The following is a 27,209-nucleotide window of genomic DNA, read 5'->3' as shown; positions in this document are numbered from 1 at the left end:
TATAAAACTTTATACAAATTATGTGTAGCACATAAAGGCCTCTGGTACAGCTAAAATCCTGACACTACAATTTGGGTAATCCTGCTTCAGGGTCTCCAGTTTATCAAGTCTGTTCATAGAAAATAAAAACTGGTATTACACTCAATCTTGCCGTTCACACTTAGAAATTATTTTAAAATATAAAAATTTCAATTACTCTAAAAACTCAAGGTAAACTGGAAGGGGACACGCATTCTGTTACCAATTTCAATTTAACAGTATAACAAATCCATACTTTATTCTGGCTGGGTCTTTTTAAAAAACAAAAAACCACCTTAGTTTTGACATTATCTTTCTAAGTTGTGGCTGCTTCGAGAAGGTAATTTGTCAAAACATTTACCAAACAATTAAAAATAATATTCCTTTTACAAAATAGTACAGTAACACTTTAAGGAACCAGAAAATACTAAATGTCTTTGGCTATACAACTAAAAGGTCAGTTTTCCAACAGAATAGGGCATATTCACACCTCAGAACCAACTACAGAAACAGAAAGCATAACAGAAATATGCATAGAATTTAATGGTAATTTGTCTTGCCTTTTGTTCCATTCTACCCATGTAATAATCAAGGAGAATGCAATTTACATAATCTTCCCAGATGAGACTCTATATAGCACTACAAAGATACCCAAATTTCTGCAAAGGCAAAGTGAATTAAAACAATTACACAACTAAGTGAAGACCAAAGGGACAATGTTATTTGCAATTTTTTTAGCTGTTTGCTTGTTTTTTAAGCTTTGAGTGTAGAAATTATAGCTGATAAACAAAAAGTCACAATCTTCACAAATGGAACTATAACAGAAAAATAAATCAAATGAAACATTTATTAATAAATGAAGCCTGTTTTATTACTTCAAGTGTTAATGATAAAAAAAAATTTCAGCACAGCTGTTGCATTTAAAAAAGTGAAACTACATACTATGTTTCTAAGCTCAGTAAACAGATGAACCTGATGTCTTTGAATGACATTAACAATTGAGCATTGTACAGTACATCTTATGAAGACCCGTAAATTAAAGAACTACTGGTTTAAAGTTAGTGATTATGAAACAAATATGTATTCATAGTTTCAGCTTCTTTTTTCTTCCTCGACCATCAGGTGCTCCATCCATTTTACGTTTCTGTGTCTGCAAATGAACAGAAGGATTCCTTTTCATCACAAGACTAATATTAAAGGTAAAATATATGGACTCTTTTACTTTACTAATAACTGCTACACAGTAACAAGTATTAGACTTTCTTACCCAGAATAATCTTAATTCTCCAAGTTCTTATCTACTCCTTTTACAAATACAAAAATTTTAATGCCAATGAAGTAATCTGTAATAGTAAATCAATACAGCAAACAAATATAACATGCCCTCATACCAAAAGAAAGCAGTACTAATTATTTTATGAGGTTTTACATAAATACCAGACATTACTCAGCCATTCATTTACTCATGACTTTCTAAATTACTACTAAATAAAAAGATGACTTTTTTTTTCCTCCTAAAATACCTGTTTTCACATTGCTAAGATATCACTGGGACAATAAACTAAATCTCAGAAGTTAGTAAAGGTTGTAAAGCCACTGCTTTCCTATTATTTCTTTATATGTTCTAATTTATACCTTGCAGTCCACTCCCTAGGTCAAGTATAGGCTCTTGGCATTCACAAGACATACCTTCCCAGATTTTCATGAATCCCCAAATTATGGAATACCATCATAACGTGATATTCCCCACACGATGCAATCAAATTTAATTTATACTTTTAAAAGCAACTCAAGGCTGCATTTACAAAAAAGACTAACACATCAATGATAGCCAAGTAATGTTCAAACTCTTACAAAGACAAGTCTTCCAAGAAAATATTTACATATTCATGAATACTTACTGAAGGTTTTGGTCCTCTCTTCTTTTTCTCTGCCTTCTCCTTTTCTTCTAGTTCCATGTTTTCTCTTTCAATCAAGGTAATTAAGGTGTTACACCTCCTCTGGAGCTCCTAAATTATAAAGATAAATTTATATGGTAAACATGTATTTTCCACCTACAAGTTTTCATGATACCTAGGTTTTAAAATTGTAACACTTTAATAGTGTAGTATGTAATTATACATTCCCCCACAGATAAAATCTAAAACAGCCAAAAGAACTGATTTTTATATAATCCATGCTATGAGGATAAAGATATAAATGTTTTTACTTCATTATTTAAAATCATACTGTTATTTGTCTTCTTAAATCCTTCCTTCCCTTACAAATTCAAGCAGTGAAAATAAACACTATATGCTACACTGCTACTTAGTATCTATGCCTGAGAACTAGCCTATATATCCAAAACTGTAAGTGCACCTATTTTAGGGTCAAAATCAACCATAACTTTAATAAGTGTATATCCTCTTTCCCTTAAAAGCACAGTTACTAGAATCATGGTAGTCAGTGTACCAAATGCCAGCTTTCCCAATTGTGGAAAAATAGCTGAGATCTACATCATCTCTCTCTAGCAATCTACAACTCTTTGTGGAGGTTGTATAAAGTGTAGTGTAGCAGCAGTATGTAACTCTGAAAAAAACAGAAGTCCTTTTGCATCACTGCCGACTACTTACTTTTGTAAACAAAATGGTTTTCTTGTAAAAACACACAAACCACAATAAAATCATTTAAAAATACTATGTTACAGAAGACACCATACAAGGTTTAGAAATATTTGCAATATAATCTGGAGATAGAAGGTAATAAACTACAACACTAAAGTTCTGCACTTAACAGGTAAACTGAGGCACACATGCCAGAATGTGGTACAGATGTGCTAAGGTCTGAATACTCTTGGCTCTAAGGCAAGAGTATTTATCAGAAGGGGCCATTCACATACAATCATTTCTTATGTGTGCTCTAACATGAAACATGTCTGGAAATAAGAGTTTTAGACCATGGTACTGTACTGGTAAATCAACGTGATACTGCATTTTGTTTCACTCACTACAAAATCATTCTTATAAGCTATATAAATTGTTCCCACTTAAAGAAAGAACATAGAGCTGTAGCAACTGAATCAGTCCTTCCTCAAATTTTATTTATAATGCATTTATAATGCAACATTTCCCAAACAAGGATACACAAACAGTACCACTGTTAATGTTTAGTGAAAAATAATCCTTCAGTGGTCAAACATGAAAAGACTGTGTACTGTCCCCAATCTTGAAGACTGATAACATACTTTAAATACACTGAGAGAAAATCTCACTATATAAAATGTTTAAACTTTGCCTACCCCAGTATATCCCAAACTTAAGAATACAAAACATTTTGGGCATTATCATCCTAAAGAACACAAGATGGAAGTTAAAAGCTTCAAAATGGTAAAATGCATAATAAAAAGGGCAATTCATCAAAGCTAAACTTTCCTGAATTATAACTTTAGGTCATTAGGAATGGAACTTGCTTATCAGAAACACTCTGGTATTGAAAATAAAGTGTTTTACTACATTAAGCTATTTTAAAATAATCCAGACAGGCAAATGCCTGAATATGAGTTCTTTCTTTCTTCACAGAAATGTGTTCATTTATAAAACCAAAATTATCTGAAAAATACAAGTTTTAAATTATCCTCACATTCAGAAGGTGAAACTGATGGTGATGTTTCCTATTTAGAACCTGATTAAAGTAAAAAAAAAACTAGTCCTGGGGCGCCTGGGTGGCTCAGTCGTTAAGCATCTGCCTTCGGCTCAGGTTATGATCCCGGGGTCCTGGGATCGAGCCCCGCATCAGGCTCCCTGCTCGGCGGGAAGCCTGCTTCTCCCTCTCCCTTCTTCCTCTCCCACTCCCCCTGCTTGTGTTCCTGCTCTCGCTGTCTCTGTCTCTGTCAAATAAATAAATAAAATCTTTAAAAAAAAAAAAAAAAACTAGTCCTTATCCTATGTAGTGATGTTAAAAGGTATGTGATATTTAAAAAAAAAAAAAAAAAAAAAGGTATGTGATATTAAAAGAGGATGGAACCAAGAAATTTTTTTAAGTTATCCATGATAATAGATTTTTAACTGTAGATGAGAACGGTTTTCTAAGGAACTGATTTAACCCATGATACTTACACTACTGTAACAAAAATGTACTCCAAAGATGGGGTGAAACCACAATTTTCTCTTAATAAGTTACTTACCTTAAAGAATATTAACCAATACTTACTCTGAACTGTTTGCTACATTACACAGAAAGGCCCAGGGACTCACCATTGCAGTTCTGGACTTAAGAAACCAGTCAAATCTGAACTGAGGAGAATTGCGAATACACTGTCGTAATTCATCATAAACGTTTTCTTTGTCGAATCCAAGTTTGTGAAGCATACAAATTAGGAAACGATCCTCTTCTTCAGTGTAGTTTTTCCCTTTATTAGTACCATATGATATTCTCAGCTGATGAAAAGGTGCTTTGTACCGACCAATCTATCAAGTAAAATTTTATATAAAATATAAATCCTATATAATCTGTATTTCAAACTTAGCTTTAGTAAAATTAGCTAAAAGTGTTCCATTCCAAATCAGAATTTTCTATCCAAAGCACCTCAATCGCATTATATAACCTTTGTTGTGAAAACAACTTCATAGTCTTTATTATTCTAAAGAGAAATACAGGCTCAGACTTTGTAGGAAAAAGCTAATCATAGGAACTCTCAGATATATCAACTGAAGTACTAAGGTAAATTCTGTTGAGGAATACCTGTAACATTTGAATATTGTTCTTTGAAGAAAATCTTCATTTTAAACCATTTCATTTCATTATTAACACAATGTATTATTTGTTTCAGGGGTACAGGTCTGTGATTCATCAGTCTTTACACAATACACAGCACTCATTTCCTTTTAAAAAGTTACTTTAACTCGCATATTCTCAGCTAGGAGTTATATCACCAACTACCATATTTATTAATACACAAAGTACCTTCGTATCAAGTGCTTTTTTGATACTAATTCTTCTTTGAATTCTTGCCTCTCCCCTTTCAATCTGAGCCATAATCTTCTCTATGTCCTGGAGTTCATTGCATCTTTCCCAGAATACAGCTGGTAAAAGAGTAAAAATTGGACAGATGGGGCAAGTGAACGAAATGGGGAAAATATAATTTATCATAAATAATTTGCTAAGGATTAAGAAATGTTTCCATTTCTCTCACATCTAATACTACAAATAAGTCAATTATTTAATTTCTCAGTTTCCTTAACTGTAAAAAAATGAGATGAACTGGGTGATTTAAGTATCTCCCAACTCTTAAATTTCTATTCTTGAATTCTAAGCACACTCATCGCCGCACAACTACCTCTTCACTTGACAATCCAAGTGATTTCAGGAAACACAGGCATATAGTACTTGAGAAGTTATAGAAAAAAATAAAATGGGGCGCCTGGGTGGCTCAGTCATTAAGCGTCTGCCTTTGGCTCAGGTCATGACCCCAGGGTCCTGGGATCAAGCCCCGCATCAGGCTCCCTGCTCCACGGGAAGCCTGATTCTCCCTCTCCCTCTCCCACTCCGCCTGCTTGTGTTCCCTCTCTCGCTGTGTCTCTCTCTGTCAAATAAATAAATAAAATCTTTAAAAAAATAAAAAAATAAAAAATAAATAAAAAAATAAAAATAAAATAAAATGAAAGCACAATTTTTCAGTGACCTATTCTTATTTTCTTAGCAATAGCCAGTTGGCTAGGGTAAAAAAAAAAATAGTAACAACTATGCCATTTTAAAAAAGAGAACATTTTCCAACTCAAGTTTTTTAAAAACACAAAAAATAAGGCCCTAAAAGTGGTGGCAAAATTTAGCTTATCAAAACATAATTCAGAATAATAAAATCTGAACTCAACAGCTCTCCAAAAACCTGAGAACATTCTTATATCTATTAAAATAATAAAAGAATTACCTGAATACTCAATTACTTCTTCCGGAGTTTTTCCTTCTACTTCTCTTGCTATATTTTCAATATCATCACGACCCCACTTCTCATTAGCTTTGATAAACTGATTAAAATCTCTCTTATTCCAATTGGTAAATCCCTTCAAGGCAATGGAAACAAAACATTTAACAACAGCACACCGAACGTGGATAAGATGCTATTACACACACCAATATTTCTAAAGTATTAGAAAATTTTCAATTACTCTTAGGTTTTAAGTTCTTTTAAAGTGGTAACTTTTCATACACCTACATGTGCATTTTCAGCAATACATCACATATTGCTTACATAACTAAGCAATTAAATCTCAGTGGAAGAGCTTAAGTAAGGAATGCTGAATGAAAAAGTAACATTTTTGCTGAACTCTGAAGGAATAGCAGGAGTTTGCAAACAGCAATAAACATAAGACTGAAGAGCAAAGATGTATCAAGTGGGAAAATGGAAGAAAAATAAAGCTTCAAAAATAGGTTAAGGCCAGATTCTAAAAGACCCTGATTAAACTATAAAGACTGTTAACAAAAGAGTACCAAAGAGAGACCTGTAATTAAGAACAGTAACATAGTACTGTTCCAATGCGGAAGAGTCACAGGAAAAAAAAATGAATACCGGAAGAAAGGTAATCAAAAGGATATGCACTCTACCAAGGCTGGTGCAAATCTACAAATCTACTCAACTACCTCAACAACTACTGACAATCAAAATGTAGCATATACCCAACCCATATGCTCATGCTTTATCATTTCCAATTACTCCATTTCAAAAGAAAAAACTTGTACGTCTTTGTATACCCCAACATGACCTAAACACAGTACCTTACAAAGTAATGGTTACTAAATTTTATTTTGAATAAAGACTCTATATACCTGTGTTAGAAGCTTCTCTTTTTCCTCTAACTCTTCGTCATTAAGGGGTTCAGCTTCATCAATTTTAAGCTGTTCTTCTTTTTGTGCCTGTGCTGCATTTGGTAGGTCAGGATTTCGAGGCACCTAAAAAAAATATTTTTTTATGTCATCCATCAGCAGATTTTAAGAATTATGTGATGAACTAAATTCTTAACCAACCAAATGATATTTTACATGTTTTAATACAACCATGAAAAAACAAAACGAAAATTAGTTTTAAATTTAAAACAAACCAGATTAGTATGAACAGTGTTATTCCCATTACCTTATACCCAATAGTTTTTCTGTAATAGAGAATTTCTTTTTCCAATAATTCAAATAAACGTGGAGGAAAGAACTGGAAATCCTGAACATTAGGTTGTTTTGGAGGTCGAGGAGCCTAGAGTAAAAAAACAATTATCATCCATAAAAAAGAAATTCTTTTGCTTTAATTGTAATCTTCCCTTTTCCATAAACTATGATGGCCAATTCTCCAAGCAACTGAATCTATCATTAATAATGAACATGAGGGGCATCTGGGTGGCTCAGACTGTTAAGCGTCTGCCTTCAGCTCAGGTCATGATCCCAGAGTCCTGGGATCGAGCCCCACATCGGGCTCCTGGCTCAGGGGGAGCCTGCTTCTCCCTCTCCCTCCACCTCTCCCCCTGCTCATGCTCTCTCTCTCACTCTATGTATCTCTGTGTCTCAAATGAATAAATAAAATCTTTTAAAAAAAAATAATGAACATTAATCAAACTTTAAATGCATACATTCACAACTAATTTTTAGAAAACTTTTTAACAAAAACGGAAGGAAATACACTGTAAGAAGCCACAAAAGATTCTAATTCTCAATCTGATTTAACTGTAAAAATATAAGAAAAATAGGGACACCTGGGTGGCTCAGTTGGTTAAGTGTCTGCCTTCAGTTCAGGTCATGATCCCAGGATCATGGGATCGAGTCCTGCACTGGGCTCCTCGATCAGGAGGGAGCCTGCTTCTACCTCTGCCTGCCGCTCCCCCCGCTTGTGTGCTCTCTCTCCCCCTCTCTCTCGCAAATAAATTTAAAAAAATTAAAATCTTAAAAAAAATAGAATATAAGAAAAAAATTTCCATTTCGATATTTTTGGATATTTTATTGCTCTATCTACTCACCTTGGGTGCTTTGGGTTCACTGACACGAAGAGCTTCCCTAAAATAGGCATCAACAGCATAATTGGCTTTTCTTTCTCGTTTAGGTGGCTCAATCCACTCTGTGAATGCAATCTAGCATATGGGAAACAATTCGTATCACCAACTTTGATTATTTACAGTCGCAAATCTTAGGTGAACACAACTCACTGTGTACATCATTACAAATGTTGTTAGTGAGATATTCGTTAGATCCTGGACTATAAGCTCTACGAGGCTAGGACTATGCTACTTTGCTCAAAACTATGTAATTAATACATAGGACACTGCCTAGTGAATAGCATAGATACACAGCAAGTATTTCTTGACCAAATGGAGAACATTCGGGGGTTGGGGGGACGACCTACAGAATATATGCTATAACCCAAACTAGGAGAAAAATGTAGATACATATTTAGCCTAGAAAAAAATTCAGAGGATATACAAGCCTAAATGTTAACAGAAAAAACATTGACTAGAACAATTTTTTTTCTTCCAACTTGTAGGTATTTTCTAATTTCTCTACATACTAACAAATATTACTTGAGAAACTCGGAAGTTTTTTCCCTTTAATTATTACCATGCAATTCTGTTTAAAAAAAAAATCTAGTAAGGTTGTGGCAATTTTTTTGCCAATTATTTTAATTTTCAAAGATTCCAATTATAAATCACCCCACACAATATATTTCAACTATAAATGTATACAGTAAGCCTCATAACATAAATTTTGAAAACATTTCAGAGTTTACTAACTGAAAATTCGACATTACATGTAAAAATGAAAATAATTCAGATGTGAATATATAGAAATGACTGCGTTGAGACAAATTTACAAGGCATTACACCTAACACTTAAAATTCCAAGTTTCAAGTAAAAGAAAGTCTTCAAGTAATCAAAATGTCTCTCAAAAATTACCTTTTGTTTCTCTCTATAATCCTCTCCTTCAAAGTTATAAACACTCGACTCTGTATCCATTGTAAAGTTTCTAAGTGAGCTTTCACCCATCTTGGAGAGCTTTTCATTCATCTCTGCAGTCTACGGGAAAAAAACACCCTATTAGATTGAGAATAAAAAAAAAAAAAAAAAAAAAAAAACCTTGAGAATTGTAGTTAAAATAAGTTAGGCTTTGCAGTACATAAAAGCTTTTTTTGGTTCACCTAACAAGTATTTCCTCAAACAGTCCTGATTTAAAACATTTTATATATTAAAAACATTATCATTTAACCTATTCCTCACCTTCTTTGCACCTCTTTCCAAAATACCATCAATATCCTCATCAGTAATCTCACTTTCTTTTGAAGCAAATACATGTGTTGCCCCATGTCTAATCATTTGAAGCATTTCATCTTTCCCAATTTTGTTCAGATTCTGATCCACAAGCCTTCCTGAAAAAAAAAGTGTTGTATAATGTTAATCGAACAAGGTCTGTTTTACTGAAAACTTGTAACTTTAAATGTTAGATGTAATACCATGTATTTTGCCTCAAGCATCCATCATTTATTTACTTCTGATAATTTTCATTTTCACATAAAGCAATGTCAGATTCTTAGTTGTAAGCTTTGAAATATTCTAAAGTTAACCTATTACATAATGAAGCCTACTGTATACCATCTCAATAAAATGTACTCTTGAATGGGCGGAATAATAGCAAAAGTTGGGATGTTTGAAAATAAAAATTATTAGCAAGATTTTTTAAAGTATCAACAGATGAGATCATTATAAAGACAAGAAGTTTCTGATAAGCAGAAAGACATTAATACTAATACTCCATCAGCTTTTTCTTAGAAAAGTACAAAAAACAAGACAAAAAGGTGAAGTACAAAAAAACCTTCGTATTACCAAGCTTTAGCTAAGGACTGAAATACACATCAATTTCTGAAAATTTCCTAATCTTAAGAACTGAAACTCTTATTTTGATCATAGAAGACATTCAACCTAAGAAAACTAAGATCTTCAATTGGTAGGAATTTGGCCAACCCTGTAATTTGTGTTTTCAAAGATACAGGAATCAAAACAAACCAACCAAAATACCATAAAGAATTATTTCTACCCTAAAGGGCCATTCACATAAACTTACATAAAGCTTCAAGTTTTGTATTCCAACCAACTTGTAATGAATGAATGGATAAAGACCAAAGTTGTTCTCCTGGATCTTAAATGCTTGTGTATCATGGCTTTGGATCCCTAACAGAATCCACCAACATCTATGAGACTTTTAAAGTTAGGATTTATCTTTAGAACGTTTCTTTGGTTTGAAAGCGATCTCACTATCAAAATGTTCTGTCTTATTGAAACTACTTCCCCATTGGACAGAGGAGGAGCTATTCAGACATAAAGCAGCTCTACGATTTCTCATTATTTTTAATTACATCCCTTACACTCCACAAACAGTAATAGAAAGGTATACACCTAAGGCTTGCTATTTGACTAATGCCTACAAAGCTATTAGCACAAAATTTCGCTCTAAAATTTGCCCCCCCAAAACCAAAAAACTAAGTAAAAAAACTCAAACAGCTTTTCTAAGCTGATTATAAATTTTCATTCTTTTTTTAAAAAGTGTTTCACAGATGAGAATTAAAATATTACAAGGCAAATGTTTTTCTAAAAACATGGATGAAGAATGTGAGGGGGAAAAGAACTAGCCATTACATTACTATGAGAAACCTTTCTGTTTGGCAGGCTCCAGAGACTTTCATAAGTAAACACTTCCCTCTAATAGTTAATATAGTTCTTGGTCTTAGATGCATCACTTCCTAGCTACATGCACAGTAAACAAGTGACTTGCCTCTACTTCTCATGCCAACCTCAAGCTGGCTAAAGGAGATAATGGATGCAAAGTATTTAGTACCTTGCTTGGCACAAAGTAAGCACTTGATAATAAGTAATTATTAATAAAAATTAACAATAAGCCATCATTTATTTCACATATTTAGAGATGTAGCTAACACTATGGTTGGCATTAACAGAATATGAAAGAAATACAACATTCCCTTACTTACCTGGAAATTAAAAGCCGGTTAACAAAATGAAGTCACCCAATACGGAATCATCAGCTAACAATATACAGTGTATCTCTCTTTATAGACAGATTAAAAGTACATGTTCATAATGCAAATTTGAGAATGAAAGAAACCAATATGAGCCTGAGGTTATTGAGCATTCCCACTCTCACCCTCTAGTCCTATTTACATAAATGTTTATTCTGGGCCTCCCCTCTCACTAAATTAAAAACTCCATGAGAGTAAGAACATTTGTTGCTTTCTTTCACCATTGTATTCTCAGCACTAAGAACAAAGCCTCGCATCTGGTGGCTGTTCAGTAAATAGTTGCAGACTAGAAAAAAAAAATAACATCAGATTCTTTGAGTTTCAGTTTTATTTCTTCATTTTACCCCAGAATAATTAACAGAGTACTTTTTAGTACATGTAAATTATACTCACCACAGCTCTATTTAATATGTACCACACTGAATGCTGGGTATTTTATATCATTTCCCCCTTTAATCCTTAAAAATACTAAACTTTAATTCTCTTTATCCCCATTTAACAGATGAGGAAACAGGCTTAGGTGGTATAAAAGAACTGCTGACTGGCAAAGCCAATATGCAAACTTCAACCTTCCTGAGCCCATACCTATCCTCTTATTAAAAGTAAAACTTACTATTTTCTGGAATATGAATATCGTTCAGGCTGCCAACTTGATTCCATAGATGCTCAATAACAAGAACCTCCTAAAAAATCTAGGAAAAAAATATTTGTTAATCCAACTTGGTAAATTTTTTAAAGCTCTAAGGCTCACCTTGTTGAATGACTATTGAATCCAGTCTGAGTTTCATCTCAGCACGTTCCACTATTCTTTCTTCCACAGTGTTATCAGTTATAAAGCGGAACACTCTAACGGTCTTGGTTTGTCCAATTCTATGTGCTCGGTCCTAGGCAAATTACCATGTTATTTTGAATACAGTTAAAAATTACATAAATAACACATGACTGTGTATAGTGAAAAGCAAAATTAAAATATTCTCAAGTGTGGAAGTTCTTAATGTAACAAAACTATCCTAAAAATAAATTTGTATTAGATTAGTATTTCCTAGATTCTCAAAGTTTCTCCATTTCAATCAAATTAATATTGGTTATCAAAGGAAAACTTTTAGGAGGTATGGAACACAACAGATGCTGAATCCGTGAAAAACTATCTGGTTACTTTCACTAGATTATACTGATATAAAATTCACATGTTTCCGGGGGCGCCTGGGTGGTTCAGTCCGTTGAGCATCCAACTCCTGATTTCCGCTCAGGTCATGATCTCAGGGTCCTGAAACCAAACCCCACGTCCCTTTCCCCTCTGCTCCTCCCCGAGCTCCCGCTCTCTCTCACATAAATAAAATCTTAAAAATAAGTAAATAATAAAAAAAATTCACATGTCTCCAAATAAGAAAGACAAAATTATAATTAAGTTGGATGATAAGGGGTTTTTTTTTAATCTATTTTTCTTAGGTTTAGATTCAAATTGTTTTTCTACCTAAATCATATATAAATTTTCACTATTAGGGAAATAAGTGACATAAATAAAAGAACTCCACAAACATAAATATCCTAGTCTTTAAATTCACCCAAAATAACTACATACAAGTAGTCAAATTAATTTGAATTCCATTTCTGTTTAACTTAAGTTCACAAAACACATTCTTACAAAACATCCCTATTTGTAACTGATCAATTTTCCTCAACCACCCTTATAGAGTATAGGATAAAAGCAACCAACGCCAGAGTTATGGTCACCAATACCATGGGTCAAGTCATTAACAGTATCAAACTTAAAAATTTGTAAGTTTTCATATTAATCTACAGATCATAAATTTTCTCAACCTAAGAATGATCTTCCTGTTCTAGCCAAAGAACTTCCACACAGGGGTATAAATTTTAAGCATCCAACGTGGTAGGAAGATTTGTAGCTCACCAAACCTGTTTCCCTTTCCTCCTAAGGCACAACTATACTATAATTTGCCAATTCCCTTGCACCCAGTTACGCTATATGATTAAGTGCTGGCCAATGATTGTGACTTTCAGGTCTGACCCATAAAAAATTTCCTAGGCAATCCTCAACTCTATTCCCCCCCTTCTGCCATCAGGATGCACAGGATACAGCTAGACTCCAAGGTTCTAAGATATGGCAAAGCTATGAGATAGAGATATCCTGCTTTAGATGAGAGATCACCTACAAAACACCCTCTCTGAATTATTAGGTCAGAGAAAAAACTCTACTGGGTTAAGTCACTGACATTTACAGACAATTAGCTTGCTCTAATGAAAATATTAAGCTCTAAGAAAATATTAAGAATGTATTTACTGTTCTCTTACCATAGCCTGGAGATCTACTTGGGGATTCCAATCTGAATCATACAAAATTACTACATCAGCAGTAGCAAGATTAATGCCAAGACCACCAGCACGTGTGCTTAACATGAAAACAAACTTTGTGCTGTTTGGCTCATTGTATGCATTGATGGACTCCTATAGATATAAAATAAAACAAATGTCAGGAAATTATTTTTTCTGATAATTTCTTACCTTCCCTCCCTGGATTTTACTCACTTGTCTCTCATCATGGGGTGTCTGCCCATCCAATCTACAGTACTCATAATTTCTCCACATGCAATAATCTTCCAAAATATCCAATACCCTTGTCATCTGACTGAAGATTAGTACTCGTGAACCTGTTAGCAAACAGAACAGTTCATTTTCAGAAGCTTCAAAGGTAAAAAAACTGAAGGCGCCTGGCTGGCTCAGATGGTTAAGTGTCTGCCTTTGGCTCAAGTCATGAGCCCAGGGTCCTGGGATCGAGTCCCGCATCGGGCTCCCTGCTCAAGTGGGGAGCCTGCTTCTCCCTCTGCTTCTCTCTCTCTCTCTGTCTCTCATGAATAAATAAATAAAATCTTCAAAAAAAAAAAAAAAAAGGTAAAAAAAACTTATTTAAAAATTTAAGGCTAATCAGGGCGCCTGTGTGGCTCAGTCGTTAAGCATCTGCCTTCAGCTCAGGTATGATCCCAGGGTCCTGGGATCGAGCTCCACATCAGGCTCCCTGTTCGCTGGGAAGCCTGCTTCTCCCTCTCCCACTAGCCCCCTGCTTGTGTTCCTGCTCTCGCTGTCAAATAAATAAAGTCTTTAAAAATAAATAAACAAATAAATATTTAAGGCCAATCAAAACTAAGACTAACCAGTTACCCCTTAATTCTAAGTTACCTAGTTGGTTATAAGAAAAAAAACATACATTATTTATTTATCCAAGTCAGTTATTCTCCCCATTTTTCCCATAATGGCACAAACAGAAAAGGGTAATACCTTTACAACACACTAAGGTAAACGGAAAAGGTATTTGTTCTGACCTGGCTCTGTCCCAAGGCTGAGAGAATCCTTTTTATTCCACATGCACTGAAAAATAACCTTCCACCAACCCCCCCCCCACCACCGCAATTCTCCCATGTGCATGGCCCTGAACATTCTCCAACACATACCCCAAACCCATCTCATTCTAGTTCTGAAGACCATAACATAAATGTGGCCTCACCATCTACATGGTCATCTTTCACTTATGCCATGATTCAAGTTATTCAACTGCCTTCCATTTCTTTAGCCAGCTGCACAACACCTTCAGAGCAGAATGTATGAAGACCAAGGAGTCATTATAAAAAAATAAAGATTATGAAATTATCTTGTCTTGGAAGCTGAGGCTGATAATCTGCTGGTATCTCACCTTATACCCGAGATGCCTAAGGATGCTCAATAGTCCCCATTTTCCTTTCAGAGTTTAATATAGCTTTCGTTAATATCTGAGTATTTCTACCAAGTTCTTGTGATCCCTTTCCACCAATTCAATCCTTTACTACTTAGCTTTCAAGAAAAGTATTTTAGAAAATATATTTCCACAAAAAAGTGTAAAAGCAAGAAAAAAGTAAACCAATTCACTGACAACTCTTAGAAGGTTGATAGTCAATATCCTAGAGGTGACTGGTACAAGTCATTCTTACGAAAACACACAAGAGAAACACAAATGGAAAAATCTGAAATCTGACTGTATTATTTCACATTACAGAATTAAAAATTTGTGTATGAAAAGCTTTGATGTCTGGGACTTGCTTCAAATTAATCTGCGAGGAGGAAAGCAGGTACAGTACAGATGTAAACAAGTTTTGCCATGAGTCTGTAATTACTGAAGCTGGCATCACACTAAATATATTCTACATTCATGTATTTTAAATACATCTCTATACATACTACATACTCATTTTCACATACAAAGCAAGCATGTTACAAACAAAACTGCTTTGGGTCCATGCACATGTTTAATAATTTATTACTGTTTAACTTTATTACTTAAATTTAAATAATTTATTGTCATTTAAATAACTTAAAAATCCACATAAATAATTAAAAAACAACGTATGAACACAACAACACTGTCTACCAAAGTATCTGGGAACTATGTGTGGAAAGAGCGTTCTTGGCACTTTATAACAAAAAGCTGACATATCTGGGAAAGCAAATATAAATTGAGAACTCTCCTCAAAATCCAGGATTGTAACTGCCCTATTGATCCCTAAGAAGATTTATAAGCCTAAAATTGGGGGGACAAATGAAGTTCAGATAATGGACAGAAGTTTTTAAATGTCCCACACTTCAAGTTTATAAAAGTGCCAGGATTAGAATTTCAAACCGTAGTGGTCCCTTATTTCACATCTGAATTTCATCACTTCTCAATTTGTTACCAGTAACGTAGTTACCTTGTTCTTTTAATTTAGGGAGCAGCTTGTCTAACACCACCATTTTGCCACTGTTGGTAACTAGATGCATATCTGTTGTATAAGGTGGACCAGGTTCAGCTCCATCAAATAGATACGGATGATTACAGCATTTCCTCAACTGCATCAGGATGTTCAATAATCTCATTTTGTCCATCTTCCCTGCAGAGTTTAATATATCTATATCCTTCATTAATATCCGAGTATACCTATTGAGAAGAAAAATATTTTAAAAGGGTTCAAATGTGCCCTAACCAGTCCCTATTACTTTCCATACTTAATTCCCTCCCCTACCTCAACCCAAAAATACCTGTGAAGAACAACCCATCAACTTCTAAGATGTGGTTAGGAGTTTACCATGTATTAAAACATCTTTCTCTTTCCTTGTTTTTCTTTATTCCTCCCATTGTTCTAATGTTCACACTTACACTTTGGGCCTTGAGAGCCAAAATAGTATGTCTCCTTGGGATGAATTAAAACAAAGCAGTATGACGCAACATTTTTAAATAATTAAGCAAAACTTAAAACTTAAGTTTTATTTATTTTTTTTTTTTTTAAGTAATCTCTACACCCAACCAATATGGGGCTTGAACTTACAACCTCAAGAATAAGAGTCACATGCTCTACTGACTGAGCCAGCCAGGCACCCCAAAACCTAAGTTTTAAACTTAATTTGTAGTCTTTTCCAGTGGAAGAGTGTCAATATTCAATTACTATTCAATACAGTTAGTGTAGCATTTGGGTGAGAACAGAAAGAACTAAGGAGGGAGGAAGAATCATGATAGGGTAAGGCATGATGATGAGAATAAAATGAAATCAATGTGATTTAAATATAAATAAAAGTACATGAGGGAGGGGGAGATATGAGGGCAGTAAAACTATAGCCACAGGCTAAGGATGGATTGTAAAAAGCCTTGAATGCATATCAAGAATGTAAGCATCCTGCAGGAAAGAGCAATCTATCTAAATACCAAAGTTTCAAGACCTTGAATCCTCTGAGCAAAATAACTTCAATAACCTAAGCAATATATGCATAATTCCAGTTATGAGACATAAAGTATTACTCAAGGCAGACCTTTCCATACAATTCTGGCTGATTAAAATTCACTAATGTTTAACTAAAAGATTTCTCTTCCCTTAACACTAACTTATGTCACAGTTCTGTTATTTTAGAGCCATACAACTGCTACCTTATAAAAGTCTTCCAAAAGTTTTAAGAACATTTAGGATGGACTACTTTCTACAGTGGTCATGTCTTTCCTAGGTAACATGCCCATTTCTTTACATTCTATCCTTTCTTTTTACCAACAACTCCAGCCCCTTGCAAATACTTATCAATATTAAGTATGGAATTAACACTTGAAATGTAGTGTAACCAGTAAAGAATAAGTATGGCTATGTATTTCTCTCCTTTGAACACTACACCTATGTTAATATATGCTAAGGTAACAATCTTTCCTACAACCATTTCACATTGTTGATTCATGATGACCTTTCTATCTGTAAAAAAATTTAATACTAAGTTAGTGGTTTCTAGCTTTTTGGATTTCATATACCCATAAAACCTAAAAAAAAAAAAAAGAAAAGAAAAGAAACTTACAAGGTTTTCAACATTTTTATTATGCCCTAGAGAGGTGTTGAAAAATAACTACCTTATATTACCACCATAAATTCACAAAGGGAATCCTGCCTAAAATAAAACATCTGCTCAGAATGGAGTCTTTTAAATTAAATATATCTAACAGCTTTATGGACTAAAAGAAAGCATCTAAATTTTCTCATATCTCTACAATCTCCAACTTCATCAGATCAGCCCTAATCCATAATCCAGTACTTATGAACCACCAAGGTAACCATCTGTCTGCATCTGTGCCACCAGTTTCTTTTTAAAAAACCCAAGTAGAGGGGCTTATGTATATATCCCTGTTTAATTAATGCCAACTTTAATCCTTGAAGAATTCATAAACTTCCCATCCTGATTATAAGCTAAAAGTTTTAAGATTGTGTATTATAAATTTGATTAGCAAGTCCTAAATTACATAACCAGAAAACCCTTCAGGTTAAGTTCAAGAGAGCAAACAACAATTCCTTGCAGACACAATTAGGAAAACAAAATACAAATGAAAGTTAGTGAAGAATCAATAGTGATTGTAAAACGTCTAAGAACACATACCATTCCCTTTGCATTTTGCTGAGACCCACATAGATTTTAACTTCCTTCTTCGGAGGCAAACTCTTTTCAACATCAGCTTTAATTCGACGAAGGAGGAATGGACGCAAAACCTTCAAGATCAAAAAGAAACAGAAATTATCAAAAACTAATGATGTAATGTATGGTATTAACGTAACATAATAAAATTTTTAAAAAAGCAAAAACTAATGATGTAATGTATGGTGATTAACATAATAAAATAAAAAAGAGCAAAAAAAAAGAAACATGATCTTATCTATTATTTCAGGATCTCAAAATTGTTTATTAAATACATGGAAATTTATCTGTTTGAGAATTTCTCCCTTCCAAATATAATTTATTACTGAGTTCCTGAAGGGTAATATAAGATCATTACTTATTCAATACATATAATGAATATAAACTTGCTATATATATTGTCATAAGACACTAAAAACCGTAAGTTTTTTTTTTTTTTTTTTTTAAGATTTTATTTATTTTTTTGACAGAGAGAGACATAGAGAGAGAGGGAACACAAGCAGGGGGAGTGGGAGAGAGAGAAGCAGGCTTCCCGCTGAGCAGGGAGCCCGATGCGGGGCTCCATCCCAGGACCCTGGGATCATGACCTGAGCCGAAGGCAGACGTTGAACGACTGAGCCACCCAGGCGCCCCCAACACAGTAAGTTTTGATGCTTTCAACATTCACTGTCTTTCAGGTTTAAAACTAGTTATCATGTTCTCTTATCTATGGATTCAGTTACCTGCATCAACCACAGTCCAGAAGCAGATGATCCTCCTCCTAATATATCATAAAGTCAACAGCAGACTAACACTACATCACAATGCCTACATCACTCACCTCACTTCATTTTATCATGTAGGCATTTTATCATCTCACACATCATCACAAAAAGGGGGAGTACAGTACAATAAGGTATTTTGAGAGACCATATTTATATAACTTATAAAATATTATAATCATTCTATTTTATAATTATTGCTGTTAATCTCTCACCTCACCTAATTTATAAATTAAACTATCATAGATATATATGTATAAGAAAAAACAGTGTATACAGAGTTCAGTATTATCCGTGGTTTCAGGCACCCACTGGGAATCTTGGAATGTATCACCTGCAGACAACGGGCCAGGGGGCTGGGGGGTATTACTCTATTTTTATGTAGATTGTCCAACAGTACTTAAAGCTATATCCACATTAAAATGTTTTTATGGTTAGTTTTTAAATTTACTACCCTTTTGGTGGGTGCGGGGGATGGATGAAATAGGAGATGGGGATTAAGCAGTACACTTGTGATGAGCACAGGGTGATGTATTGAATTGTTGAATCACTGCACTGTACACCTGAAACTGATAGAACACTGTATGGTAACTATATTGAAATTAAAATAAAAACTTAATAAAAATTTTACTACCCTTTTCTTATGGAAGTAGAGCATAAAGAGTATACAAATCATGACTACACAGTTCAATAAATTTCAATCAAGTAAACATACCCATGTAATCAACTATCACCTAGATAAAAATAGAATACTGCAGAAACCCTTCTTGCAACCTTCCCAGTCACTATCCCCCCTTAAATTTTAACATCATAGTTTTGCCTGTTATTTTTAACTTTACGTACATAGAATTATACAATATATACCTTTTATCTCGTTTCTTTTATTCAACATGTTTGTAAAACCTATCCATGTTGTATGTAGTTCATTCTCATAAAATTTTAGAGTATCTACAAAACTAAAGATTCTTTATTTGTATCTTCCTATGTTCTATTTACACTAGCTTATAAAAATATGATCACAAAGAAATTAAAAAATGGTGAGAAAAATAATCAGCAACACTTCTCTAACGTCATCATGTAAGGAAACTAGTATAGATAATCTTAGCTGACAGCCAGCATCCACTGCCAGATATGTTACTAATGACCTTCAGCCCCACTGGCCCTCTTCAAAATTGTCCAGGTAAATGCAGCTGTTTAAATCCAGGTAAAACCAGCAAAGAAAACACTCAGCCAACCCATAAATTCTAGGATTACTAAAATAGATACTATTAAGGGTTTTTTGGTAGGAGAGGGGAGTATTCTGCAATAACAGATCATTGATTCATTAAGTAAAAATGATCTCATTCCTACGTATACCTATGCTGATTCTGAATATCCTCTTTCATCATGAGACCACAGGAGCTAAGGTAGGAATTTCAAGACAGAGTACAGAAAGGTAGCTACCAGACCTCCTCTTCCCGATTTGATAAGCATTTTCACACTACTGTCTGAACAAAATAAACAGCAATGCCAAAAGTGGCTGATTCTGTTATGTAGATTGTTTTAGTTTGCTTTACATACATGTACCTATTTATTAAAGCAAAGTCTACATATACACTCCATACTCTAAATCTAAATTGAATGCTTATGTGCTTAAATGCCATCTAATTTGAAACAAAGATGTCAAAGATATTCACCTTCAAAAATTTAACATAATAAAATTTCAGTATATGAGAATTTTAAAGTATGTTATCATTAATTTATATAGAAACAAGTATTTAAACATTCACAGACTTAATTTTTCCCCTATTCAAATACACACTATAAACCAGGCATTGTGCTACAGATACAAATGTAAGACATGTTTCCTGCCTTTGTGTTTACAATGCAGCAGGAAAAAATTTGTAAATTAAACATTTCAACATTCAGTGCAAAGTGCTATCTTAGAATGCCTTGATTTTTAAAGATGGGATACAAAGAAGCTTCTAGGCTGGCTTCATCCGGATATTCAGTGGAAAAGGTGACATTACCACTGAGTGCTGGACTATGTATCAATGAAGACCAGGAAAGGAGATACCAGATGTGGCAGAAAGGATCAGCAAAGACAAAGAGACTGAAATTAGTACAATGTTTACAGAAAATTGATAATGGGGTCAGAAATTCTAACAAATTCAAGTGATATAAACAGAAGTTAGAGAATGTCAGAAAAGTTAAATCATGGGGTTTAGGGAGGAGACTGACCCCCCCGCTCCCCGGCCAGTGGACACTTGCAATGCCCAGCAACATGTTTGGTTGTCACAAATGGGGACATATTACTGGCATGTAGAGGGTAGAGGTGTCAAGAATGCTGTTAAACTGGAAAACCACCTTCTCTGTGCCCCTCAGAATTATCTAGACCAAAATGTCAATACAAGTCGAGAACCGTTGCATTAGGTCATGAAAAGCTTTATATGCTATGCTTACAAGGTCTGGTTTTATTCTGCTAGTCAGGCTATTATATTCTGGGTTCTGTTTGAGAAATTTATCTACCAACCACCTTTCACTTGTGAATCTTCTTAAAAAGTAAAAAAGCTATATATCACAGCAAAAACTTACCAACTCTGCTCACAATGCACTATTAGCAGTTGTTTATACAAGTTGCAGAATTTAAGAACAAAAGATGGATCCCTTTAGGGGCGCCTGGGTGGCTCAGTCATTAAGCGTCTGCCTTCGGCTCAGGTCATGATCCCAGGGTCCTGGGATCGAGCCCCGCATCAGGCTCCCTGCTTGGCGGGAAGCCTGCTTTTCCCTCTCCCACTCCCCCGCTTGTGTTCCTGCTCTCGCTAACTCTCTATCAAATAAATAAAATCTTTAAAAAAAAAAAAAAAAGATGGACCCTTTTAGCCTTTGAGAATCAAATCTCTTAGATTTGGATTACTTTTTCCACTCATTAAGTTAGGATTTCATCTTAGGTTCTAACACTAAATGCACACTTCACACCCCCCAGTCCCCAGTATAAGATTAAACAGTTTGGTGACCGGATTCAAACAGATATAATTCTAGTCAACATGTTTTTCTGTTAACAGAAAAATAATCCACTAATTTAAACCTCTTTCATTTTTCCCATTAGAAATATGCTTTAACCTTATTCCAAAACACTTACCATATGAAGCCTCTCAACTAGCTTTTGATCCCCAAGGCAATTGTTTGTATCAAACCATGAATCAAAGTCCTAGTTAAAAAACAGAAAATAAATATCAGAAATATTAACCACAGGCATTAACCATAAATATCCTTTTTATGCTAGATGTAACAATGAATTCTAGAATTAGTTTAGCATTTGAGCTGTGAACTGCAAAAATCATTTGGTTCAATCCCCTATTTTTCATGTGTCATTGTTAACAATTCATTTTAGATCTACCTTGAAAAATCAGATTAAAAACATCAAGATGACAAGTTTCACAATGAAAAAGAATAGTTGGGAAGGAAGTTCTATAGAATTAGAGAATGAATATTCTTGAAAAATATTTTTCTTTAGAAAGGGTGAAAAATTAAAATGACTTTGGTTTGTTCTCCAAGGTTACTCAGATTACTCAAACACAAAGTTTCCAGAGCAGTGTCAATTTTAATTAAACTTACTGAATTACCAACATTTCATTAGTATCTGGGTAGGATCTGAACAAGGATAACTTCCATATTCTTACCTCTTTGGCACATCTAGTATGTATTTGTGCTTCGTTAGTAAACATAATCATAGGATTAATTATGTTAACTACAACAAAGCTTTCATAGATTACTAAACAAATTAAAGTGTCAATGCAGTAAGAAAAAGAAATCTCTAAAACAAAAATGTCAAAATACACAAAAGCAGAACTGAACTATCTCCCTGAGATTGATTAAATGTCTCCCAAGAACACAAATTTCTCTATTCTTTTATAGTGATCCTTAACAACCCAAAATTAACCCTTTTGGAACTTACTGAGCTCTTCAAAAAGCCACACACAAGCACAGGTTCTTTCTCTCTCTCTCTCCACCACCCATGGAAACAAAGTTCAAAATGAACTCTGGTTCAGCAAAAAAATGGTAATTACCAATAGCAGATTCTTAATATACATATCACGTTCTAAGGTACAACCAACAGTTTGAATAACTACTTAACCATTTTTATCAGTGCAAATAATCGATTAAAAGGTAAAGATTAGGTTCTATGTTTGTTAGACCATAAAAAAAGATGGCTAGACAGATTTTACCAAATTTGAAGACCATCCTGGGGAAACATAGGCTATATGAAATTCACAAATTCATTTGGGAAATAACCTGAGTCCACGTACAGCCGCTGAAATTCAGGCCAACGTGACTACCTATTTGGTATGTGAATCCATGACATTACAGATAGAGAAAACAACGGATTTATAAAATGATACTGAAATCAAAAGGCATAAAAGTAAACTCTCGGGATGCATAAAAAACTTGGTAGGTTACACCAGACTACATAAAAGTAAAAAATTAACAATTATCTTAAGCAGTGGCTGAAAGGCCAATTTTATTGCAAAAATGTATAGCATTAAACGGAAACATTAATATTCCATCCAGAAAACAATTAAGACATACTTACGTCTGCTGAATTAAAGACATCTGGCAACAAAAAATTAAGAAGTGACCAGAGCTCATGCAAGTTGTTTTGAAGAGGTGTTCCAGTCAGCAATAGTCGATTTGTGGTCTTGAATTCCCTCACTATTTCTGACAACTAAAAGAACCAAATTCATCATTAGAATATTCTACATATGATCAAATTCTAAATAAAGGCACAATGATTTTCACTTCCAAACACCAAATTACCTTGGATTTTTCATTTTTGATCCTGTGAGCTTCATCTATAACTAAGTACCTCCAATTAAACTTTTTGAAAACAGACTTCTCTTTTATAAGCATTTCATAAGATGTTACACATACATCCCATTCTCCTGGTAATAAAACATCTCTGACAAAAGCAGCCTGTGTAGGTAGCAAGAGAAAAAAATTATATCATGCAGAAATGAACTACACATTAAATGTACTGACAAGTAATCTAATACATGAAAGAGGGTGAAAAATATTAAAAAGGGATAGTATGTAAGCATCTAGAACCAGCTCAAACTAACTTCATTAATCATTTCTAAGTGTCAAAGCCTTTTAATAAAAAATAACTGACAAAATTATCAGTGCAAAATTCAATAAACTCTTAAATGTCTTCACTTCCACCAGGTGCTGAAATTCTCAGGAAACGGGTTTAGAAAGAGGAGAAGGTGGTTTCTGCCACAGAATGAAGACTCAAGGATGGTTTGCAGTAAGCATTTTCATTCCTTTCTTGTTTACAGATCTAATAAAACTTTGTTATTATTACTCTTTTTACAAGTAAAGAAACTAAAGCAAAAAGTGGTTTAAACTGGGCTCCAAAACATAAAAAGCAACTTGGTAACTTAAAATACACAAAATGATCTATAGAAGGAGAAATGATAGCTGAATGAAGAGAAAACAAAATTAAGTACATTATTCTTCGATATACTACACTTTAAAATCTGAACTTTATTATCTTCAATAGTATCATTATTTCCTTCCAAAAAACGTCAAGTGACCAACATTTTAACTTATTTCAATAAATACCATACCAACTCACCAAAATACTGTAATTGACCCAGTGCATCTTTAAAAATTACGATGACTATTAATTACCATTATGTACATCAATCTAAAAAAATCTGGCTCCTCAAATTTCCAACCAATTCACACACTCAAAACTTCTTTTAAGAAAAACAAAAATGGGGCGCCTGGGTGGCTCAGTTGGTTAAGCGACTGCCTTCAGCTCGGGTCATGATCCTGGAGTCCCGGGATCGAGTCCCGCATCGGGCTCCCTGCTCGGCAGGGAGTCTGCTTCTCCCTCTGACCCTCCTCCCTCTCATGCTCTCTGTCTCTCATTCTCTCTCTCTCAAATAAATAAATAAATAATCTTTAAAAAAAAAAAAAAAAAGAAAAACAAAAATGTTGCTTCTAGAATGAGAACACAGCCTTTGATTTTATACAACCAATTCCAAAGTAAAAGAAACTATACTTGTTTCTTATATAAACTTATACCAGCATCCTACAGTCTACAACTCCTTTCTCCAGTAGGATTCTTCACCACCAAGACAATATTACATTTATAAATTACTAATATTTGTGAAGACCAAGTTTATTACTACTGGACTCCTCCTCTTTTATCCCTCCTCTAGTTATCCGCCCCCCAAACCTAAATTCAAATTCTTTTAATAATGAAACACAAAAAGCTTACTCTTTGTTCTTTATCTCCTATCAAACAAACGGATCTAAGTGTTGGTACCCATCTCTTGAATTCACTCATCCAGTTGTGTAATGTAGACTTAGGAACCAAAACCATATGAGGACCAGGAATGTTTCTATAGTGTTTCATGTACCCAAGAAGAGAAATTGTTTGAAGAGTCTTTCCCAGGCCCTGAAAGAATAACCACAAAGCAATGATAATCAAAACAAAACAGACATCCATATTTATACTTCCCGACACATAAAAAACATTTAAAAGAAAACCTATGTGTTTATGATAGCTAACAAATGGCAAGAACTTGGTATGTTTCAAGTTTAGCTGTTTTTTAATCTTCACAAGTCTATAAAGAGGTTCTACTAACCATATCCATAAGGCCCAGAAGTTTAAGTGACTGTCCCAAAGTCATGCACAGCAGGGCTACAATTAAGACCCATTTCTTTTGACTCCGTACTTTCTTCAAGCAATTACTGTTTTAGCACTATAGCTCTATGGAAATTTGAAACATTCACTACATACCTATTAAGTAGTAAACAAGAGATAAATGTTTTGAGATAGAACTGTACAAGCTGCCACCCTTGAGAAAATAATCACCAATGAAAAATCAATTAACCCCATTTGTGTTTTATAAAAGTGAAGATAAATGGCCAAAACCGTGTATTACAAGAGTCTACCAAAAGTACGTTTCTCAAAATGTATTACTTTTAAATTTATTATACTTTCATAAATAATAATTCCTCACAACTGAAGTATAGACTCTGCTTATGCAACTAAACCAAGTTTGACAGAGGATTAGTTTGTTAACAGTTCTGGATTGTAATCAACAAAAATTATGTTACACTATCTTAACTTTTATAAATTTCATTATACAAAATAAAAATACTTTAAATTACAAAATATGGCCTTCTAAAAAACTACCAAATACATACCATTTCATCTGCAAGGATACCATTGATGCCATTCTCATACAAAGAAATGAGCCAATTTAATCCTCGCACCTGATAATCTCTCAGTTTACCCCACTTTACATCTAAGAATAAAAGAAAAAACACAATGCACATTTTAAATACAGAAAGGCCGTCTCCTTCTTCATTTGATTAAACTTAAGAGTCTTAACTTGGACCTACATAGGTTTACTCTGACTTTTCTGTTTTCAATTTCTAAGTCATTAGAAGTAGGTGCTGTGATCTGAAGCAGAGAAGGAGTGAATGGATAGGGACAATAACCAAGTGAAACAAAACAAAACAAAACCATGATTGTAAAGCATCAGAGTGCCTACCCCAATCACTCAGTTCCTATGTTACCTATATACTGGTCCTAGAGACTCTCACCTCTTTATATCCTTTTTTAATGTTATCACAAGTTTCTTTTTAAGATTTTAATTTATTTACTTATTTGAGAGAGAGAATGAGAGCACAAGCAGGGCAGAGGGAGAGGGAGAAGCAGACTCCCCACTGAGCAGGGACCCCGATGCGGGGCTCCATCCCAGGACCCTGGGATCATGACCTGAGCCAAAAGCAAACACTTAACAGACTGAGCCACCCAGGCACCCCACAAGTGTTTCTAAACCAAGTATTTCCACCTTCCATGATAACCCAAATAGACACTCTCTGGGGATTTAGTCTTCCTCCTAACAAAGGGGAAATAAGACAGGATAGAGATTGTTTTCCCTTTACCTTTTCTAAGTTACTTTTCAACAGGGTCCTGTTAAGAGAGACAGTATCTCTTTTGGGGTTTACTACACTTTTCCCACCCCAGAATAATTACTAAGTATACCCATCACAATCACCAGATGTTTTTAACATGCACATCTGTACCCCATCACCTTTCAAAAAACACTGCTTTAAGACGAAAAACTAACCAATACTGGGAAAACTACTTACAATGCAGGAATGTGAGAGAGAGATAATCCATATAATTCAAATTTCCTTCCCCCTTTGTACCATATATCTGGCTCTAGTCTCTAACTTCATGAAGGAAATGGAAACAGGGTACTCCATAGCCAAAAAACATCTGAAGACACATACTTTAAACAGATTACTGAATTTCTAACCAGATATCGTCTTGCCTGAAGTTCAACTTAAGAGTTGTCCTATGTCCTATGTTGACCTTTCTAAAATTTTTTTTTTTTTAAGATTTTATTTATTTATTTGACAGAGAAAG

At 34.2% G+C, this 27,209-nt stretch overlaps 1 protein-coding gene across 2 annotated transcripts in view; it reads right to left on the bottom strand.

The window, feature by feature from the left end:
- Positions 1-863: 863 nt before the first annotated feature.
- Positions 864-27,209, bottom strand: part of SMARCA5 (SWI/SNF related, matrix associated, actin dependent regulator of chromatin, subfamily a, member 5) — a 41,158-nt gene continuing 14,812 nt past the window's right edge. For both annotated transcript variants that reach the window (XM_064585104.1, XM_064585103.1), the window contains 20 exons: positions 25,976-26,076; positions 25,041-25,220; positions 23,573-23,728; positions 23,349-23,480; positions 21,897-21,965; positions 17,979-18,088; positions 15,788-16,014; positions 13,602-13,723; positions 13,368-13,520; positions 11,806-11,938; positions 9,244-9,392; positions 8,923-9,042; positions 7,992-8,102; positions 7,124-7,237; positions 6,820-6,942; positions 5,924-6,056; positions 4,960-5,078; positions 4,251-4,463; positions 1,920-2,027; positions 864-1,168 (listed from right to left, as the gene is read on the bottom strand). In XM_064585104.1, coding sequence (XP_064441174.1) covers positions 1,103-1,168; positions 1,920-2,027; positions 4,251-4,463; positions 4,960-5,078; positions 5,924-6,056; positions 6,820-6,942; positions 7,124-7,237; positions 7,992-8,102; positions 8,923-9,042; positions 9,244-9,392; positions 11,806-11,938; positions 13,368-13,520; positions 13,602-13,723; positions 15,788-16,014; positions 17,979-18,088; positions 21,897-21,965; positions 23,349-23,480; positions 23,573-23,728; positions 25,041-25,220; positions 25,976-26,076 — 2,639 coding nt within the window. In that variant the 3' untranslated portion in view covers positions 864-1,102. The remainder of the gene's footprint in view (positions 1,169-1,919; positions 2,028-4,250; positions 4,464-4,959; positions 5,079-5,923; positions 6,057-6,819; positions 6,943-7,123; positions 7,238-7,991; positions 8,103-8,922; positions 9,043-9,243; positions 9,393-11,805; positions 11,939-13,367; positions 13,521-13,601; positions 13,724-15,787; positions 16,015-17,978; positions 18,089-21,896; positions 21,966-23,348; positions 23,481-23,572; positions 23,729-25,040; positions 25,221-25,975; positions 26,077-27,209) is intronic.

This window comes from Mirounga angustirostris, unplaced genomic scaffold, assembly GCF_029215605.1.
Source record: "Mirounga angustirostris isolate CCGP_5_RB_7025 unplaced genomic scaffold, mMirAng1.0.hap1 SCAF_2, whole genome shotgun sequence".
Taxonomy (NCBI): Eukaryota; Metazoa; Chordata; class Mammalia; order Carnivora; family Phocidae; genus Mirounga; species Mirounga angustirostris.
This window is presented reverse-complemented; position numbering and strand designations above follow the sequence as displayed.